The sequence below is a fragment of the Halichoerus grypus genome, chromosome 11 (genome assembly GCF_964656455.1).
Source record: "Halichoerus grypus chromosome 11, mHalGry1.hap1.1, whole genome shotgun sequence".
Lineage (NCBI taxonomy): Eukaryota > Metazoa > Chordata > Mammalia > Carnivora > Phocidae > Halichoerus > Halichoerus grypus.
This window is the reverse complement of record NC_135722.1, coordinates 53,775,620-53,797,372: the sequence shown is the minus strand read 5'-3', so window position 1 is coordinate 53,797,372 and position 21,753 is coordinate 53,775,620. Positions and strand designations below refer to the sequence as shown.

At 43.2% G+C, this 21,753-nt stretch overlaps 1 protein-coding gene across 1 annotated transcript in view; it reads left to right on the top strand.

Annotated features, from left to right (window-relative positions):
• The first annotated feature begins 210 nt into the window (after nt 1-210).
• XRRA1 (X-ray radiation resistance associated 1) overlaps nt 211-21,753 on the top strand; it is a 62,348-nt gene continuing 40,805 nt past the window's right edge. The window contains exons 1-7 of the mRNA XM_036082784.2: nt 211-315; nt 2,812-2,867; nt 6,199-6,296; nt 10,452-10,636; nt 13,969-14,040; nt 15,214-15,286; nt 18,236-18,333. Coding sequence (XP_035938677.2) covers nt 6,203-6,296; nt 10,452-10,636; nt 13,969-14,040; nt 15,214-15,286; nt 18,236-18,333 — 522 coding nt within the window. The 5' untranslated portion in view covers nt 211-315; nt 2,812-2,867; nt 6,199-6,202. The remainder of the gene's footprint in view (nt 316-2,811; nt 2,868-6,198; nt 6,297-10,451; nt 10,637-13,968; nt 14,041-15,213; nt 15,287-18,235; nt 18,334-21,753) is intronic.

Sequence of the window (21,753 nt, the reverse complement as noted above, 5' to 3'; positions counted from 1 at the left end):
ATTGGCTGAAGCCGACGGCGTGACACGCCGCCCGGAGTCCGTCGGGATCCGTAGTCCGGGGCTGGCTGACGAGAGGCGACCAGCGGAAGTGGCCGCGGGGCTTGCCGGGACTTATAGTAGTTAGAAGCGGCGTCCACCGGTTGCTGCCTACACGGCGTGCGGCCGCTTCGCGGTTACCAAGGAGTGGAGAAGGTAGTGGTAGGCGCCACCGTGGAGCGGCTCCGAGATTTCCGGGAGTCTCGCAGGCGCGCATCCCGCGTTGCCGGGACGCAGCCTCTGCGGACGCCTCGGAGGCGGAAGCGACGACGGAGGCAGGTGCGGCTGGAAACTTAGTTTGAGTGAGGGATTAGAGTCTCCGTTGCCCTAAATTTGAGTGAGGGATTAGGGTCTCCGTTGCCCTAAAAGTTTCCAAAGGGGCGGCAGGAGCTCGTTCTTCATCCGTCCTACCCCTTTTACAGCACTTACTGGTTTTCTCTGGTGACTGTCAACTTGTTAGTAATGTTTTCGTGTTAATAGAGAACTCACATTTGCTGAGTGTCTACCGTCTGAAAGGCTGTGTACCGTGTACACTTATATTCATCCTCTCATGTAGTCCCTTAACAGCCCAGTCAGAAGAGAAAACTAAGAAATTTACCCAAGGCCGGACAGCATGTATCAGAACCTGGTTTAGAAGCCAGGGGGTTTTAACCCCCTGGTATGTTCCCTCTGCCCCTCTGTTTTTAATCGTTTTAGGATGTAATAGTATTCTAGATTTTCATTAATTCAATTTTTTCCACAATTTTTTTTTTTTTTTTTTTTTTTTGAGAGAGAGAGTGCGCGGGGGGAGAGATCTTAAGCAGGCTCCACGCGCAGAGCAGAACCCGACTGGGGGCTCGATTTCACACGGGACTTGATCTCACAGGGGTCTTGATCTCACCACACTGAGATCATGACCTGAGCTAAAGTCAAGAGTCGGCTGCTCAACCAACTGAGCCACCCAGGCACCCTTTTTCCACAAATATTTATTGAGCACCAACCAGCATTGCTCAGAAGTACTAAGGGGTACTGGAAGATCAAGACAGACCTGTTCACTACTCTCTTGGAACATCTACTCTAGTGACCTAGAGTTATCACATGACGGGATTATATTATACCATGATCTCTTTTTTTTTTTTTTTAAGATTTTATTTATTTATTTGAGAGAGAGAATGAGATAGAGCATGAGAGGGGGGAGGGTCAGAGGGAGAAGCAGACTCCCTGCTGAGCAGGGAGCCAGATGCGGGACTCGATCCAGGGACTCCAGGATCATGACCTGAGCCGAAGGCAGTCGCTTAACCAACCGAGCCACCCAGGCGCCCTATACCATGATCTCTTACATTGCATCACTTGTTTGTTTTTTAATCACCATAAATCCCTCCTAAGTGTCAAAATATTGAACAAATACTGAGTGCTTACTATGTAGCAGTCACTGTTCTGGGCACTGGGGATATATTCCTAAATAATAAACAAAGTCTAGGCAAAATACCTGAAGCGAACATTCCTGTGATAATAATTATCACTAACTACTATTAGATGGGATTTCTTCGCTTCTGTGAATCAATCCAGTCAGACGCTCCAATAGCTTTTTGCTCTTTATCTTCTATACTATCCTTTTCATTTTTCAAGACCCAGCTCTAATGTCACCTGCTCTGAAACTTTCCTGATCCTTATTTTTTTCTTCTTTGCAGACACAATGAAGAACTCCATGGCATTGTGTTTATGATTCAGTTTAGTTCAGTAAAAACTCTTTGAACCTCTGCAGTGAGCCAGACCCTGTATGAAGTGCTGGGAATAAAGATATAGGTAGGACCTAGGCTTGGCCTTTGAGGGGCTCACAGCCTGGGATTGGGGGTGTGAGGAGTGGGGAACAGACAGGTAAGCAGGCCATTGTACTACAGTGTGGTAGAGTGTTTCCATTAAGAGGTGGGCTGAGATGGTAGCACAGAGAAGGGTCAACCTGAGGAGGGGGAGATACAGGAAAGCTGTCTGTATGAGTCAGGCAAAGAAGAAGTGGCAGAAGTGTCATAGGCCAAAGGAATGGAGCAGCACATGTATGCAAATGAGCACCATTACTCTGTGTGTGTGTCGGAGCTGGGAGACATTACAATTAGACTGAGATTAGCTTCTTCAAGTTTGAGATAGAGACCCGAGGTATCTGAAGCTAAGGCAGGCAGCCTCTAAGTCTGGAACTTGGACTTTCTTTTTTCCACCATGCAGATAAAGTTCATACTTTCCTTAGGGTTACTTTCTAGACAATGTAACATCAGGATTGTGTGCCCTTCCTAGCTCATTAATTGTATATCCACACCTTCTCACCTGGTATTCTTCATTGGGAACTGGAATTTCCCAGTGGATTAGTTGTGTCCGAGTGTGTATGCCCTCCACAAGTCTGAGTTTGATTCATCCTTTATATATGTAGGGCAAATATCTTTTCCCAGATTGTGTCTTATCTTTCAATTCTGTCTTTGCACTTTTATCGTAGATTTATTTTGTATTAATGATCATATAAAAGATCCTTCCTGATTTGTGATTTGCACATCTTATTTAAGCACTCTAGCCCCACCCCATCATCACAAAATTACTCCCTTGTTCTACCTTCCTCCCATCCATGTTTCTGTCTCTATCTCTACATCTCTAATTATCTATTTCTGGGATCTTTAGTTTTGTGGGGTTTTTTTTAGGCCCCAGCTGAGACACATTTTGGAGGCAAGGGTCTCAGTAGGATGTAACTAATGAGAAAGTTCAAGAGCTCTGAATGACAGGCTAAGAAGGAGTGTAATATCTGTTTTACAGGTGAAGAAACACAAAAAAAAGGAAGTCAAGGGGTCTTTCCCAAGGTCAAAGATCAAGTAAGTACTATGCAGATCAGAAGCAAGGTCCTCATATTCTGTAAGTTACTGGAGTCTTCTCCCAACAGTCATCATCTCTAACATTTCCCAGCCAGCTATTTACTCATTCATTCACTCACCTATGTAGCAGATAGGTGTGGTTGGTCACAAGAGAGATTTCCTGAAAGACAGATTGACTGAGTAACTATTGATCTTTCCCCATCCATCCATCCTTCTATCCATTCATCTTCCTGACACATTTTTAGTGAATTCTAGGTTCAATGCTAGGCTCTGGAATTACATAGGTGAATAAGATATCATAGGACCCACGGCAGGTGAGAAATTGGTTAAGGGGAACAATTATAATAAAGTGATAAGCACTATACTAGGAGAAGTATAGGGTATTGTGGGAACATACAGGAAGGGCATTTACCCTTTTTGGGATGGTGACAGATCAGGAAATTCACAGTGCCCTGTGTTGAACCAAAGGAGATACCAACATCACCTATTTATTCCACAGATAATTGTGAATCTATTATGTGCTAGGTGCTGTGTTAGGTACTGGGAATAAAGAAATGAACTCTATAGGTGCTCTCCTTCCTTTAAAGGAGTTCAGAGTCTAGTTAGGAAGATCAGAAATACGTGTAAAGACCCTTGGGCCCTGGGAGTACATCATATCCTTCATTTGGCTCGCACATGTTTATGGGTTATTTCCTTTGAGCATTCCAGAGGTGGAAGAGAGATGGTGAATTGGATATGTTTCCAGACTTGGAGGTCCACAAACCATTGAAGGAACCCCTCCATGATTTTTAGTAATCTTATGAAGTAGAAAGAGCTCCAGCCATGAAAGAGCTATAGAAGAAATACTCCAGTGCTTAGCCAAAGTAGCAGTTATTTCCCTCTGGAAGGTTCAGTGAAGGCATTGTGGAGAAGGTGGCATCTGGACTGGATCTAGAAGGTTTCTAAAATTTATTACCTCATTTAATTCTTACAATAATTCTCCAAGGCACATGTCTTTATCTTCATTTTACATGTGAGAAAGTTGAGGCACAAAGAGGTAAAGGGCTTGCCTAAGGTCACTCAGCTTAGTGGCAGAAACTAGACTCAAATTTAAGCCTCTTGTCTCCAAAATTGTTGCCCTTCCTACTGCACCACTATACTTTGCATATTTGTCACTTCCAGAAAACATTTTCCCAGGACACCTGATCCTATCTCTCTGCTCCTTCCTTTCACTGAATCTCATTCCAGACCCTCCATTTCAGGGACCACATCCTTGCCCCAGCCAGGGACTTACAGGTTCCCAAAAATCTGCTACCCCAAATTGTCTGCATCTGTTCCAAAGCAGATCTGGGAATGGCTGGATCTCTTTATTTTTTTTAAGAGTTTATTTTTAAGTAATCTCTATACCCAATGTGGGGCTCAAACCTACAACCCCGAAATCTAGAGTCAAACACTCTACCAACTGAGCCAGCCAGGTGCCTCTGGCTGGATCTCTTTTTTCTTTTTTTTAAAAGATTTTATTTATTTGAAAGAGAGAGATCGTGCACGCACAAGGGGGTGGGGCGGGCAGAGAAAGAAGGAGAAGCAGACTCTTGATCCCAGGACCCCAGGATCATGACCTAAGCTGAAGGCAGACACTTAACTGACTGAGCCACCCAGGCAACCCCTGGCTGGCTGGATCTCTTTGAGAAAAATCTCAAATCTCTAAGAGCTCAAGTTTTAAGAAATTTAGATCTTTGATTTATTCCTAACAGAAGTAGCATTTGAACTGAATCTTTTTTTTTTAAGAAGGAGAGAGGATGGGGGGAGGGGAAGAGGGAGAGGGGGACGGAGAGAATCTTCTTTATTATTATTTTTTTTTAATTTGAGAGAGAGAGACAGAGATAGCAACAGAGATAGAGTGTGTGAGTGGGGAGAAGAGGGAGAAGCAGGCTCCCTGACACGGGGCTCCATCCCAGGACCCTGAGATCATGACCTGAGCCAAAGGCAGATGCTTAACCGACTGAGCCACCCAGGTGCCCCGGGAGAGAGAGAATCTTAAGCACGCTCCATGCTCAGCGTGGAGCCCAATGGGGTGCTCTGTCTCACAACCCTGAGATCATGACTGAGCCAAAATCAGAGTTGGATGCTTAACCAACTGAGCCACCCAGGCGCCCCTGAACTGAATCTTAAAGCATGAGATTAACCAGATAATGATGGAGAAGGCTATTTTAGGCCAAAGGAACAAAGGCAGGGAAGACTGAATGTGTTTGGAGAATAGAAAATGATTCTGTAAGCCTGATGGGCAGGGCTGACTGGAGCTAGAAAGGTTAGGACATGGGACTCCAGAGGCCTTCAAGAGCAGGCTCAGGTTGTTCAGTGGGAATCTGATCAGAAGACTGTTGCAGTATTCTAGGTGGGAGATGGTAAAAGATTTAATGAAAACAGTGAGAGATAGAGAAAATTACATTGGAACAGTTTTCCTGAGCTGGAATTGTCTTGACTCAGTGACCAGTTGATGGAATCCCATTTCACCTAGCATTATTTTTATCAGACCTCTCTTTCTAAAGCACAGCTTGGGTCATGGCTTTCCCCAGCTCAGATACCATCCATGGCTCTCAAGTTACCTACCAGGGGAAGCCTGAGCTCCTAGCCTGGCACTGAAAGCCTTCAAGAGCAGACACCATCCTTTCTGTCCAGCCTTATTGTCCCAAACCCCCAACCACACATCCTTCTCCTTCCTGGATCAGGTTGTTTCTTTACTGCACCAAATGTGCCCACTACTATGCCCTTAGTCCTGTGGCCCTTTTTATTTGGAATGCTTATCCTTTATTAGCAAACTCAGTTTATCTCTCAAATATTATTTTCACAACATCTTGCCTAAAAACATGAGCATCTTCTTCCCTGAAATCTGTTAAAACAAAGGACATTTCTAGTGAGCACTTAATATGTACTAGGCACTACCTTTATAACTTGATCCTCTCATCTGTCTATTAAGGTAGATGTTATTACTCCCAATTTACAAAGGGGAGAAAACTGAGGCTCAGAGGGGTAGAGGAACATTTCCAGTCATAAGAGTGAGGAAGGACAGTCAGAATTCAAACCAGGTCTGTCTGTATCCAAAGGTGTTCTGTATAGTGTTCCACTGAGTTAGGACTGATTTGAACCAAAAAACCCCGGGCCTTGGTCTCCCTCTTCATTCAAAGGGCCAGCCCATTTCTGAAACAGGGGAGGGGCCTCCTGGACCTCAGACTTAAGGTGGATATAGGGTATGGTGGTCCTCCTGGTGGGCTCACAAGCCACATTGGGTGAGAGAACTATGCTGCCCTTTCTCAGTGCTTCTACTTCCTCACTTTCCTTGCTTGACTCTCAGGGAGATGGCCTCCTCAGGAATATACAAGCTGGATAATGGGAAACCTTACCTGAACAACTGCTTTCCAGCCAAAAATGTCCTTCGGATGCCAGACAAAGGTCAGGTGACTTCTCAGATTGATACCTTTGCTTCACACTCAGTTCCTACATCCATTCCTTCCTCTCCAACCCATTTATTCCTGTTCCCTGCACTACCCAGCCCTATCCCTTCCCATCCATCTTCCCTCAGCAGCCTCAGGGAGTTTTCTAAAGTGCACATCGAACCACAGTGTCCTATTCTGTTCAGTGACTTCTCATTGCTGACTCCTTTACCTGATACTCTGTGTTCACAGTCTAACCTCCCCTTATCCTTTGCCACAACCCCATTCCTTTACCTATGCTCTATTCCATAGTACTTTCTTTTTACATAGCTTGTTTTATTTGCCCAGAATATTCCAGCTATCATTCCAGTTATCCAAACTCTTTCCATGCCACAAAGCCCAGCTCTTTTTCCAATAAGCCCTGTCTAGCTACTCCAGCCCTCAGTGACCATACTCTCTTGTGAGCTCTCTTCCTCTCTGTGTTTATTATTTGTTGAGTAATCATATTCTGCCAGGATCCTAAATAAAATGGCTAAATAAAATGACTCTGCTAAGTAGTTTTTCAAACATCTGGTTAAAAACTCCCTTGGGGCAGGGACTCCTCATAACACTGAGCAGAGCTCTACAGATGGAACACTGCCGAGAAGTATGAGTTCACTGGATTAGATTTGTTGATTTGAAAGGGTAGAGCAAGGGGGAAGTACCCCTTCTTTACTCTAGATGAAATGACTTGCTGGTTACTCTATATGTGGAATATTGGAAGAACTTTCTCCTCCAATCCATCCTCCCCACCTGTTTAAACCCTTCCGTGGAGCTCTCAGTAGGAACTCATGATTTCATCCCCACGCCCCCTTACACACACAGATGGACAACAGAGAAATAAATACAGCCATGTGCATCTGCATGTGTTAGTATATATATGTATATTTCCTAGTCCACTGAGTGCAATGACACCTCATTCACAAATAGCATACCTGGTCCCTAGATTTTGGTTTCTGGATACAATTCTCCAATAAAAAGAGCCAGGGCTCCTCAGAGAAATAGTTGTTTCCAGGTTTGAGGCCAGAAAAGTACAAATTGCACCTGGAACATCGTATAGTAACAGGAAGTACAGAAGTGCTCAGAAAAATGATGAGTGCGTATCAGAAGGACATAGGAGCTAACCTGAAGGAGCTCCCTATGGCCAAAGCTGGGACAACCTGAACAACAAAATAAATAAAGGTAGAATTGGGTTGTAAACTATACAATAAATAAGTATCCGTGAGCCCATATTGATACAAATAAATATTTGAATATGTAAATAAGTGTAGGAGAAGGAACAACTCTTCCTACCGTAGAATTTCAGTTAATAAATGTAGAAGGAATGAAGGAAATAGAAAATCACTGTTAAAGCATCACAATAATAATTTTTACAGGTAAGAAGCTTCTGTAGATGTTGTATCAGGCTTCTCCAGCAAAAGAGAACCAATAGGATATGTATTTATATCCTACTCGTTCTGTTTCCATATTCATATGTGTGTACACACACACATTATCTGTTTTAAGGAATTGGCTTATGAAATTATGGGTCTGGCAAGACTGAAATCTATAGGGCAGGTAGGCTGAAAACTCAGTAAAGAGCTGATACTGTAGTCTTAAGGCAAAAGTTTTTCCTCCTTTGAGAAACCTCAGTTTTTGCTTTTAAGTTTTTTCAACTGATTGGGTGAGGCCCATACACGTTATTGAGGATAGTCTCCTTTACCTAAAATCAACTGATTGTAGATGTTAACCACATCTATAAAATACCTTCACAGCAACACCTAGATTAGTGTTGGATTGAATAACTGCTTACCACAGCTTAGCCAAGTTGACACATAAAATTAACCATCACAGATGCTAGAATTAGTGGGTCAAAGTATGGTGAGAAAGAGGATATTTGCATAGTCTTAAGGTATCTTTCTTAATTACAAAGGGAACTTTTCAGTAGGGAAAGTAGGCCGACACCACCTTAACCAAGTGATCAAGATTAACATCACCAGTCATCAGACATACTGACATCACCTGCTGTCTGATAGGATGCGCTAACAAGGGCACCGCATCAATTCTGTGATAGTTTTGTCAAAGCACAGAGCCTTAATCTAATTATGGGAAAGCATCAAACAAATTCAGATTGAGGGACTTTCTATAAAATAATTGACCAGTACTCTTCAAAAGTGTCAAGATCTCACAAGAAAAAAGGAAGACTGAAGAACTGTCACAGATTGGGGGATTCTAAGAAGACATGACAACTAAAAAAAATGTGAGATCCCCCTGGAACAGAAAAGGGACATTAGTGAGAAAACTAGCAAAATTCAAAGGGCTATGGATTAGTTACTAATATTGTACCAGTGTTAACTTACCACCTTAAATCATTATAGTATGATTATATAAGATATTAATATTGGGAGGGAGGTGGGAGGATGGGGTAACTGGGTGATACACTATATGTTAATTAATTTAAATTTTTAGAAATTTATAATAAAAGATGTTAGCATTAGGGGAACTGGGTGAAAGCTGTACAGGAACTCAGTATTATTTTCACAACTTTTCTGGAAGTCTAAACTTACCTCAAAATGAAAAATTACGGGGGGGAAAACGTTCCGATGGATACTCTTTGTGCTAAAAGCCTACCCCAGTAAACTCAAGGTCCTTGTTCTGGTCCTCTAGACTTCTTCTGATCTGACTCTGCTGACCTCCCCAGCCTCATCTCTTTTCCCTCAGGTTCATCTCCAGACAACAGTCTGGGCCTTACTTTCTCAACCTGTTGGGAGTTTGGGCACCAACTCACACTGGAGTCTCCGGGAGTCAGGGCTATTAGAATAGAACAAAGATCCATGACCCAGATGGGGGCAACCCTGGGAAATGGAGTGTCTGGAATCTCAGGCCCAGAGTGGGAATGGGAAATGACTCACAGCAGACATAGGGTGGGAGTTGCATCCAGGAGTAAGGATTGGCAGCTGTGGTCAGGTGAGCCAGGGCAAGCCCCCAAGGCAGAGGTAGTGGGCTATGAGGGCAAGGAGCCAATGATCAGAGGCACTGAGCTGGCTCCAACAACTCTGTGCTGTTCTGTATCGTTCTGATATTTTATGCTTCTGAATACTTCTGGTGCTCTTCCCTCTGCCAAGTCTGCCTGTTTTTTCCATCTCCATCTAGTCTACCTTAAACTTACTGGATCTAGCTCATGCCCTAGGCTGGTAGCTCCCTTTTCTGTGCTTTGACAGCACCTCTTCTATTATTAGGCTCCTTTGAGTCAGGGCCTCCATCTTAATTCATCCCCACAGCCCTAGTTCCTAGCGCAATGTAGATGCTCAGAAAATGCTCACAATATGGTAAGCTCTGTGAGGCCTTGGGAATACTGAGATGGATCAATCGGACAAAATCTGTTCTGAGGGGCAAGACAATAAACAAGTGAACAAACAAAATAATTACAGATTGCAATGAATGCCTTGGAGTAAAAAAACTGATGCAGGAGCAAACAGATTCTAGAATGTTGTCATGATTTTTGTTAGGTGAGCTTACTAGTAAACCTCATATTCTTTTTCGCTTACATAAATTTTCAAGTTCTTTCTACAGTGAACATGTATTGGATTTTTTAAAAGTTCCAACTGTCCTATCATTTTCTTATTGAGCTCCTAATACAACCTTTATGCTATAGTGATGGGATTCAGGATAAGGTCTAGCAAGTGGAGCCTGTTGAGTTGATGCCACTCATTTAGATGCCAAGAGATGACAAATGGGAGAGTAGTGAGCCGCATAGGAAAGAATAATCAGCTCTGCTGAGGAGAGTCCGAGAAGGCAGAATAGGAAATACTTGATTTGGGGTCTTGAAGGAACATTAGCGTTTGGAGACAAAAGTGTGGAGGTGAGAATTGGGCAAGTCATTCCACCTCTTTGAGTCTTAGCCTTTTCATCTGTAAAATGGGGACAGTAACACGTCCTTCACTGGGGTTTGGGGCCAATTAAAGGAGAGAGCTATGCAGACACCCCCCACCCCACCAGCAGCAGCTGCAGCTGCAGCAGCAGAACAGTATCTGGTGCATATCAGGTAATGAGGAGCTATTTTTGGTTTTGGTATTATAGGTAAATATTCTGTAAGCACACAAGTTGTAGCTTTAGAGGGGTTTGCTCCTCCTCATTGTTCTGATCTTCTCAACAGGCCGAGGACACTGGTTAGTGGCTCGGAAACGTAACCTCAAGAAGAAGCCCAAGAGTGTGCTTGAGGCACCAGCTGAGGGTCAGGAAAGCCAGAAGAAGGTTTCTTCTGAGGTCCGGGGGAAGAAAGGGTTTCAACAGGAAAACCAAGAGGACATTCCTGGACATGTGCTGGACCAGGCTTTTCTGGTGAGAGTAAATGTATCCTGGAATGGCTGGCAGAATCAGCTGATGACTGTCTTGGTTGGGGACAAGGACTTGCTCTGTTCCACTCTGATACCATGACCTCCAACCCACCCCCAAACTATTAGAGTGATCTTGGCTAATTGAGCACAGTCAGAATGATGAAGGGACCCAAAGCTTTCTTTACATCCACCTTGTGAGATAGGTATTATTGTCCCTATTATGTTGTTGCCATTGTGAAGATGGGAAAACTGAGGCCCTGAAGAGGTAATTTGCCTTGGCCATGGTCCCACAGCTAATAATTAGAACTCTGTCTATTCAGGATTAGAACTACTCAGGATGAGAACTCTGGTCTACTGACTCCAAAGCCTGTGCCTTTTAGTATATCAGGTAAAAAACTTTTAATTGAGTTGGAGAGGCAAAGGAGTAGGTCCAGGGAACAGTAAAGTGAAAATTCCATTCCTGCCTGGTAGGGGGTAGAGATTCCTGTTCTTCTCTGGGGAGATTTTTCCAGGAATGGGGGAACTAGGGAGATTCTACACTCCACAACCTTTGTCCTTTGGTTTTAGTATCTGGCTGAAGTCTGGGGGAGCCGATCAGATAGTACCCAGTGTCTGGGGCAGGCTTCACAAAGAAGACTGGGGTGGCTGTATTGGAGACCAGCCAGGTAATTTCACATCTGCTCTTTGCAATGCCTCGGTGGCTTGGCAAAGAAAGACATATTTTGTAAACTCATATTAACGTCCAGTCCAGTTCGCATAGCTCCCTATGAAGAACTCTCTGGCATCCTGCTTTGTTCCTAGACTCTGCTTATGGTTCCCAAGAGTGGCTTTCTATACAGATCAGATGTTGAAGGAGAGCTTTGAGAAGGCAGCTTTGAGGTTGCAACTCACTTCAAGCGGGTAGTGTAAGCTTTTTGCAGAGTCCCATGGTGTGTCCTTTGTTGTAATGTCCACTTCTCACTGGGTGTGCGGAGGACTGAAACGACAGTATTAAGGAAGGTCAGAAAACACCATAGTAGTCTTCTTTTCCCTTTTGTTTCCTACAACATATACATTCCCACATTAATGGAGATGGTTTGTCACCCACGTTGCCGGTTTGTATACCAGAAGCAACAAGAGTGTTTCTCACAGTAATGGGATACCTGCTTACCTGCTGCATAGTTCCACTTGAATGTTTTATTGGCACCTCCTATTGAACTACTGCACCAATCCCCTTACTCCAGGTCCCAAGACATACCTCTTTTCTAGTGTTTACTATACTGCCTCTGTGATGGTGCGATATCCAGTCACCAAGCCAGTAATCTGGGGTTATCCTTGACACTTGCCTCTCCCTCACCACCCCACTACTGCCACTACCAAGCCCTGGCACTTTTATTGAATAGTTGTCAAATCTGTATTCTTTTCCTCAACTCCACTGCCTCTACCCCATTCTGGGCCACCATCATCTTTTATTAGAGTAATTCAGTAACTTCCCAACTAGTCTGAACCAACTAGGATGCTTTTATTTCATATAAAAAGAAGCCAGAGGCATTGTTTTTCCAGGGTAGGTTGATTTACTGTTAAAGGCCTAGGTTCCTTCATCTTTCTGCTCTATGTGCTTAGCATGTTGTCTTCTTGGGCTAATTGCCTTCCTGATCCCAAGATGGCTGCAGCAACTCCGGTCATCATATATAAAGGATAATATCCAAAGGTACAAAAGGGATTGTCACTGTCTTATGTCTATTTTTAAAAGTAAGAAAGAGCTCCCCAGAACTGGCCTCCTACCCCCAGCAGCCGGTGTCTGTCTGATTGGCCAGACCTATATCATATGTCCCAACAGTCATTGGTTAGGGGAACATAACCTCCAAGATTGGATTAGACTGTCAGGACTTATCCCTTGGAGCTGGGGCCTAAGGACACATCCACTCAGAAAAATGGAATAACGTTGGGATTCTTTAATAAGGAAGTAGTAGAGAAGTTGCTCTAGGGAAGGTAATTAACAATGTCTGGTGTATTGGTCTCTTCTCATCCTTTCTATGTATATCAGACAAAGCAATTTTTATAAAATTGCTATCAGCTCTTGCCAAAAAAAAAAAGTCTGTTAGCTTTCCACTGACTGTAGAACAAAATCCACACTCCTTTACATAGCCAGTAGGGACCCAGGTGATTTAGTGGCTGCCCCCCTGGCCTTGTTGTTTTTCATCCTCTCAAAAGCACCTGGCTTTTACCTGTCTTGATAGCTTTCACTGCCTGCCACCCACTTTCATGGGACCAACTCCTACTTAGCTTTTGGGTCTCACCTGAAATATTACTTCCTCAACTAAATATTTCCTCTCCTCCCGAATGAGGTTAGGACCTCCTGTTATTGTCTCCCATAGCTTCTTGAATTTCTCCTTTAAAATATTTATCACATTTAGGGGTGCCTGGCTGGCTCAGTTGGTAGAGCATCCGACTCTTGATCTCGGGGTTAAGAGTTCAAGCCCCACATTGGGTGTAGAGATTACTTAAAAATAAATAAAAAATAAACTATAAAAAATATTTATCACATTTATAAATACTTGTTTGCTACTTGGCTTCCATGTTGTCGTAAGTTCTATGAATAGAATATAATAAACACCTAATTCCATGCCTAAACATGATACCATAAATAAATGATTAACAGAAAAAAAAAGAATGAGGTTTGGTTAAACAGAAATAGAAGCTCCAACACTGAGTTTTCCTTTAACTTTTTACTTATGAGGGGCAACATATGGTAGTCAAAAGAGCACAGAGTTTAATGATAACACATTTGGATTCAAATCATCTATCACTTACTAGCTGTGGGACCTTCAGCAAGGCACTTTATCTCTCTTAACCTTATTTTTCTCATTTAAAAAGGAAAAGTGATCATACTTATGTTAAAGGGTTTAGTTAGGATTAGAAGAAAATGTATTGATGTATTTAGCACAATACATGGCCCAAAGCAATACTTAGTAAATATTTAGTGAATAAAAAAACGAACAAACGAATAAACAAGCAAATTATTATAAACATGAGGAGATTGGTAAGGCCCCAGAAATACAGATTTTTTGAAGAGCCAGGTAGAATAAGCGGGGCTCAGAAAAGACAGAGGAGGAACAGAGAGGAAGGAATCCTCCTACGAACCCTGTCAAGTCAGTGTTACTATCCGCATCTTGCAGCCGGGAAGCTGAGAGGTGGAAGAGCTGAGGTGGCAGCTCTGTCCTGAGCGACTCCCAAAGCCCATGCTCTTTGCGCTGTACTAGGCCCCCTTTCTCAACAGGGAGTCATTTGTTGTCTTGGCCAATTATATAAACTTTCTTGGGGCCTTGAGACCTGACTCTCTGCACTGTGTTCCAGCTGAAGCACCATTGTGTGAGGAAGCCATCAGACCTGGTCAACATTAATGTGAGCGGCCTGAAGTTCTCCAAGGTAGGGCCAGCCAGCAGAGATGTGATTGGGATGAGCCAGACCTGAGGTGGCTCCTGGCTGTTTGTCCATTGTACCTCCAGAGTCCCTGAGGACTGGGGGTTTGGGGTGGGGGGCGTCAGACAAAGCTTCACTGGGTAGAAACAACATGCAGACACAATATTTTGCTGTGAATTTGCTATTGCCATTGGCCCATGTGAGGTGAATTAAAGGAAGTAGCATTATGGGAGTTGGTTTGAATTTGTCATAGACTTCTGCTGGGGTGACACTGAGTTCCCATTAGAAGAGCCTGTAGGAGAAATTTCTCTCAAGTTTCAGTGTCAGGAGTGGTAATGGTTCTCCCAAGATGCTGGTTTGTTCTTATACACACTAGGTGACTCATGTAATGAGTCATGTTTCTTTCTTACATTGGCTAATAGGTAGCTTGAGCCACATTTGTGGCCCCCCCCCATTAGCCAGTATATATGCAGGATATTATGCCATATGTTTTTGGTTTATAGGCCTTCCATGGCATATGAAGAGAGATTGGTGGTATAAAATATACAGCAATTAAAATAAATAAATCAGTACCACAAGTAACATAACGTAAGTAAATCTCAAAAGATCTAGGTGTATCAACACAAGTAAATCTCAAAAACATAGTGTTGAGTGGGAAAGGCGGATTGCAGAATGACACAGTATGATTGCATCTAATATAGAGTTTTAAAACTTACAAATAATATTATATATAGTTTATAGATACACATATATAGAATACAAGTATAAAACAGGTATGAGAATGATAATCACCAGTTCAAGATAGCTGTTATCTGTGAGAAGGGGAAAAGAATACAGTTGGGGAAGATTGTGGGGGTGGGGGGTGGGGTCAACTCTTTAGTATTTTATTTCTTTAAGGAAATTTGAAGCGGAGACAGCAAAATCTTCATATAAAGGTGGACAGTGGTTACATGGGTCTTCAAAGTATCGTTCACTAAACTTTTCTGTACATTTGAACTATTTCATAATAGAAAAAAAGCAGCAGAAAAGCCATTCTGGCCCTTAGCAAGTGGGTGTACTTTGCTAAGAATATAGCTTATCCCGGTAGGTCTTTGTGCCTTCTGACAGCAGCTCTGGAGCTTTGGCAAGACCTCCGGGCAGGGCACTAATCTTGTGTTCTTTTGAAATGCTTTCCCACAGGCTAAGGAAAAGGACTTCAAGCATTTTCATTCGGTGATTTACATCAATGCCTCAGAAAACCTGCTTCCTCTAGGTAAGCTTCTCAGCCAGCACAGCCAGTCACTCCTGTTAGAACTTGCCTGTCAGTCCATTCATGACTGGCTGCTCATCTCTTTTTTAGAGTGCCGTAGGCTAGGTGCTGGAGAACGCCCAGCCCAGGATTTCGGCCCAGAGCTGGCACTACCTACTTAGAGTGTTTCTCTCTGAGATGCTGCTTCTCTGTCTGTAAATGGAGACAGTTCCCTTCCTTTCTTCCTCCCCAAGCCAGGATGCCCAGTAGGCTGAGATGAGAGGGGTATATGAAATTGTTTTTAAGCCCGTAAGAGCTCCTACAGGAGCATAAAGGCTTCTCCTTTATTCAGCAAGTCCACAGCGACCCCTGCTGGGTGTCAGGACTATGTGCATGCTTGGCTTTTAGAAACGAATCAGTGCCTGTTCTGGTGAGCTCATAGTTTGGTGGGAAAGATGGGTTCAGACACAGACAATTATAGCAGGATATGGTAAGTGCAGTGATAGAGGGAATCAGAAAATGCTATGCAAGCATATAAGCGGACACCAACCCAGACCAGAGTGTCAGGAGAAACTTCTGAGGAGAAGGGCACCGAGCTGAGACCGAAAAAATGAACAGGAATTAGAAGGTATTTCAGTCCAGCGGAGCAGATGTGGGACAGCAGTGCCTGATCAGGACACTGAAGAGGCTCTGTATGTTTGCATGGGATGTGAATAGGGGAAAATGGAGACCAGAAAGCCTGGCAGGGACTAGAGTATCAAGGGCCCTGAGTTGTCACTAATCCTGCAGGCAAAAGAGAGCCTTGGAAGGCTTTTAAGTAGAGAATTTCAGTGGGGGCCGTGAGGAAAGTGAATGATAAGAGAAGAAACCTGGGAGATGATTTCATTTTTCCCGGGGGCGGGGGTAGGAAAGCCTGAGCCAGGCTGTAGGGGTGAGGGTCATTGCAAGAGAGATTCAGGAGGTGGTAGAAATAACAGGACTTGGTAGCTGATGGAGCCAAGGGGGTTCACTGAAAACAGAGAGCACTGGAGTTTGGGGAGAAATAAGATGAGTTCAGTTTTTAGTGGTTGAGGTTGAGGGGTGTTTTTAAAGAAGCTTGTGACACAGTCCCTGCCCTTGAGGAAAGAGTACAGTCTGTCAGGAAGGTGGGCTTGAAATACAAAGGCCAATAGGCATATGAAAAGATGTTCAACCTCATTAATAATTAAAACAGCATCAAAATCCTATTTTTTGCCTGTGAAATATTGGCAAACGTGAGAAGGACTGATTGATGACAGCCAGCATTGATGGGGAAACGGATATTCTCACATTCAACTGGCAGAAGTGTAATAAATTGATGCAACATCTTTGGAAGACAGTTTGGCAATGTCTATTAAAATAGTCATTGCCTTTAATCTAGTAGTTCCCCTTTCAGGAATTGATTCTACAGAAACACACTTGTATGAGGACGTTCATTGGAAACATCCTGAAATACCTACCAAGCAGTCTTTTTCATGGGCTCTACTGAACATTCTGACTCCCAAGACCACCATAGGCCCCACTTGACACCAGAAAGCTCTGTCATTCCGCACAGTATCCCTGCAGCACAGCATCTGCAGTTTCTCTTCAGAGCAGTCCTCACAGCAGTGCCGGTAGCAGCAGTCCATGCAGCCGTCTGTGGGCCATTCTCTGCAGCCCGCTGCTCAGGTTCAAGACAGTAAGACTGTCCTTCAGTAGATGTAGGAGCCACTCTGGCTTAGAAGCCTCATTCCCCACAGGAGCAAATAGCTATTGTAACACTCCATAGACATAGCTCCTAGAGTCCTGGCAAAGGACATGACTAATTATGGGAGTCACCACACACAGGGAAGCCCAAAGTTATGGTGCACCTTCAGATGTTTGTAGTTCATTTAGAGTTTCTCCTAGTCCAGATGTGACTTGCCAGTCTGGCATCATTTTTACCATAATAATATTGCCTAACTATGGTACCATACCATCTGTTTCAGATTACCAGGGAAAGGGGCTAGAAAGTTAACCCAAAGTCCAGTTCTCATGCAGAAGAGGAAAAGTGTTCTTTTTATCCAGATAGCCCAAAGGCTATCAATAGGGGAATGGTTAAATAAATTAGGGTATGTCTATAATATAGAACATAACTCAGACATTATGCAGATCCTTATGTTTTGACGTGGAACAAGCTTTTTTTTAGATTTATTTATTTATTTGAGAGAGACAGAGGAAGCACAGGGTGGAGGCGGGGAGGGACAGAGGGAGAGGGAGAGCAGAGTCAAGCAGACTCTGCACTTAGCGTGGAGCCCGATGCAGGGCTTGACACAGGGCTCAAAGCGGGGCTCAACCTGGGGCTCAATCTCAAAATCCTAAGATTACAACCTGAGCCGAAACCAAGAGTTAGACACTTAACCAACTGCGCCACCCAGGCACCCCAACATGGAACAATCTTTAAGTCATATTGTTAAGGGAAGAAGGCAAATCACAGTACGATGTGTATGGTGTGATTCCATTTGTGTAAAAAGATGTGTCTGTGTTTCACTGTACACATGAGAAGAACTCTGGAGTATTATACATGAAATTTTCAATGGTTATGTCTGGGTGTTGAGATTAAAGGGAACTTTTGTTTTTCTGTATTTTTTAACTTTTTTTGGTAGGCATGTTTTACTTTTATAATAAGGAATAACAAAGATAATTTTTAAATGGGCTTTGGAGTTAGACATAGATTCAATTCTTGGCTCTTTCACTTCCCAGCAATTCCATTTCTAGCAAATCACTTATCCTAGCCGAGCTTCAGTTTCCTCAGCAGTAGAATGAGAATAGTAATCCCTATTGTTCAGGGTTGTTAGAGATTCAGAGGCCATGTGTACAAAGCATCTGACCATAAGCTTGGCTTAACCCAGTGGGAACCCAGTAAATGACCACCGTTAACATCTTGCTCTTACATCCTTCACAAGTAGCTGATTCTCTCTTTCTCCTCTCCTGTAGAGGCATTTCATACATTTCCAACCTTAAAGGAACTGGAGCTTGCATTTAATGGAATCAAAACAGTCTACGTGAAATATGGAGACTTTAAGTTCTTGGAAGTAAGTTGGAGGTAGGGAGTTTTTGGTGCTCACCTGTTTCCCTATAAAGAATGGGTATAGAGGTCTCTACTGATTATAACTGTTGGGAAGGAGCTCTCTGGTTACAGCCAGACTCTTGCTTCACAGCAGTCCTCTGCAAAGGGTGGTAGGGTTGGTGGTGATGATGAGGGTAGTGGTTGTGAATGGCAGCAGTGGCAAATAGGTGAGACTGTATCATACCTATGGCCATTGTGCATGGTCCTAGAGAATAAATGCCAAACATCATGCCAAAGGAGTCCGTGTAGAAAATTGAGTTTAAACAGAGTACTTTAGGAAGGAGAGTTTGAGGGGAGATCTGGATCCAGTGGGGGTTGAGGAGCCTTGGAGGTTAAGTGCGAGGCACAGCAGATCAGACCAGCTGAACTAGAGGCATTATGGACTGATGCCGGAGACCCATCATGGTTCAAATGAGCCAGATTGGCTCCAGTGGGCTCAGGTAAGGGAGGCTAAAGGCCTAATCTATAGGCCCAGAGGTGACTGTGAAATAAAACAGGAATCCTATGAGTTCTATAGCACACTCTTGACATTTGTACATCCATAGCTGTTCTCCAAACCCCAGATTCAAAAATACAGAAAAATTTGTTTGCATCCTTGGCTTTCTCCTAAATTAAGTTTCCTATGGTGATGCATTTTCTATGCATCTTCTCATACTTCAAGTTAATCACCTCTTCAACTTCCATGAAAACTTTAGGGCCATTTTTCACAAAGCAACAAAGCTTTTGTCACTCCCTGAAAGTCACTGCATGCATGGAGATTAGAGTTGGAGCAAGGTGTGGGGCCGGGCTTCTGGCCAGGCTCATTCACTGAATAAGGGGCTCTTCCCCAGGTGTTGGCCTTATAGTACAAATGTTTTAGATTCAGATCTCAGCAGAATGTCTGTGCGTCATAAGCCTTGGGGTTGACCCCAAAGAGTTGGTAACTTAAATTATTTAATCCGCCAACATCAAGGGCATCAAGGGTCAGCCATTCTTCACAAAAGCCTCACTTAACTTAGTCTTGCCAGAGAAAGAGAGGGTTCTTCCACAAGAATGAATCTTTCAGACTTGATGGCCTTTGTATGCCAAAGTTTTAAAAAGCTTTAACTGCTTGGGATGGCAATCTTCTAAAATGGATTATATGTCCTTTTGTTCTTAAAACATGATATCCTAGATGTAATGGTAACTTCTCTCCATGGTTTCAAGTCATATTGAGGATAGGGGTGATTTACTATGTGATTTGGAACAGGAGTTGTCCTCAGATTTGTCCAATAAGCAGAGCTCTTGAAAGTCCAATAAAATAGAGTATAAATTGACAATAACTGGTGTAATTTTTTGCTATGTTAAAAAAAATCTGTATACTAGATTTTAATATAAACAGTGGGAAACAGATTCCTGATGCTAGAGATACAGGTAGCCATTTCTTTTACCTACAGGCCTGGGAGCTTCTTATGAACTTCCATTTTTTTGTTATTTTACTTTTTAAAAAAGTAGTTATTTGTGTCATGCATTGTCATGCATTGTGCCAGGCATCTTGTCTTCCTCACCAGTACTATTTCAAATCCCGATTTCAAGTGCCCATGGGCCCTGGGGAGGGGACATGACTCTGACCCCACAGCTGACTAGCTTGGATCTACTGATTGATCATGATTGACTTAGATGCCCTACTTCTTAGTTTGATAGCTTCTGATAAAGATTATTTATCAGGCAGACCCAGCCTTACCCAGGGGAATTTATTTACATAAGAGAGCAGACCAAAGTCAAGATGCTGAATATAAATGAGAAGAGGAAATCTCTTGGCTAATCATTGGTTTCTATCTCTGTGATTTACAAGGTCTCTCTAAGAAAAAGCATAAAACTGTCAAAAGTCCTGAATTTGCAGTTCACAGTAATGAATATTTTGATGTATAATAAAACTTGATATGACTCAGCAGATGCAGTAGGTTAGGAATCTTCTGTTCTTGTTTGCCAGAAAGGCTGCCACCCAAGGAGTAGAATTCTTCAGCAGTCAATTTAGAAAAACTTAACTTTGCCATGATTTTATTTTCTGCATACCGGTCTGAAAAAGGCTCGGCTGGAGCCCTGCCCTGAGAGTTAGGAGACCTTGTTTCTTGTCTTGGTTCTGCCACTATTTTGACATAGCTCCTTGGCCAAATCACTTCCCTTCTCTGGGACTTAAGTATACCCCTCTTCAAATTCTGGGTCAGCTCTGAAGTTCTGTGACCTATTATTCTAAGACTATTCATTTCTTTGAGCTGCTCTTAATTCTGTGGAGAGCAAATTTGGCCCCAACATTAAGTAGCCAAATCAGCGAGGACAAGAGTCAGCAAACTTCTTCTGTAAAGTGAATATTTTAAGCTTTGTGGTCTGTATGGTCATAACTAGTCAACTCTGCTGTTCTAGAAGGAAAGCAGCCATAAATACTACATAAAAAAATGAGCATGGCTGTGTTCCAATAAAACTTTATGATGCTGAAATTTGAATTTCACGTAATTTTCACACAGCAGTCTTCATTTGATCTTTTTTCAACCATTTAAAAGTGCAAAAATTATTCTTAGCCCACGGGCCGTACAAAACAGGCGGCAGGATGGAAATGGCTGAGAGGTGTTAGTGTACCAACTCCCGAGCTAGCACACTGATGAAACAGCTCAGTGTGGTTGGAATGGAAAGTGAAACACAGTAGAGTAGTGATAGATGAGCCTGGAGAGGTAGCAGAAGAGAGACTGTAGGAAGCCTTGGAGGCCTCACTAAGGAGTTTGAAGTATCCAGTGGATGATAGGTCTGGCCACTGCATGAATCATGAGTTGGAGGGAACAGAATGAGAGATATTAAGGAGACAGAATCCATAGGTCTTATTGACTGCCCACATATGGGTATGAGGGAGAGGATTTTCCCACCTTTATCTACGATTATCTGAGCCAGCTTTCTAGGTCTTCTCCTTGAAGGCTTCTCTCTTTGCCCCTGCCAAGTGGAATCACCCCTTTGTGTGAACTCTCAAAACTTGGAATTTGCTGATGGCAGCATGAACTCAGCACTTCTTTGGTGCTTGGCACCTTTCACGGCCTGCCCAGTCTTATCAAACCCTCTGTTATACCACGGACTCTAGTCATACCCAAGCTATTTGCAGTTCTTAGAACAAGGTAGGCTACCTCCTGTCTCCCGGCTGCACTGCCTCTCTTTTTGCCTTTAACAATTTGGTGAATACCAACTAGTCTCTGAAGACAGCTCGAGCGTCACCTGCTCCATGAAGCCTGCTGGATCCTCTGGTAGAGCTGACTGTTCCTTTCTTTGTGCTTCCATTGGTCTGTGTTCAGACCTCTATCCCAGCAGCATTGCTACTTAGTAGCTGACCAGCTAGGTTGTGAGTTAACAGAGGACAGACTGGTACAGAGTAAGCCTTCAGCAT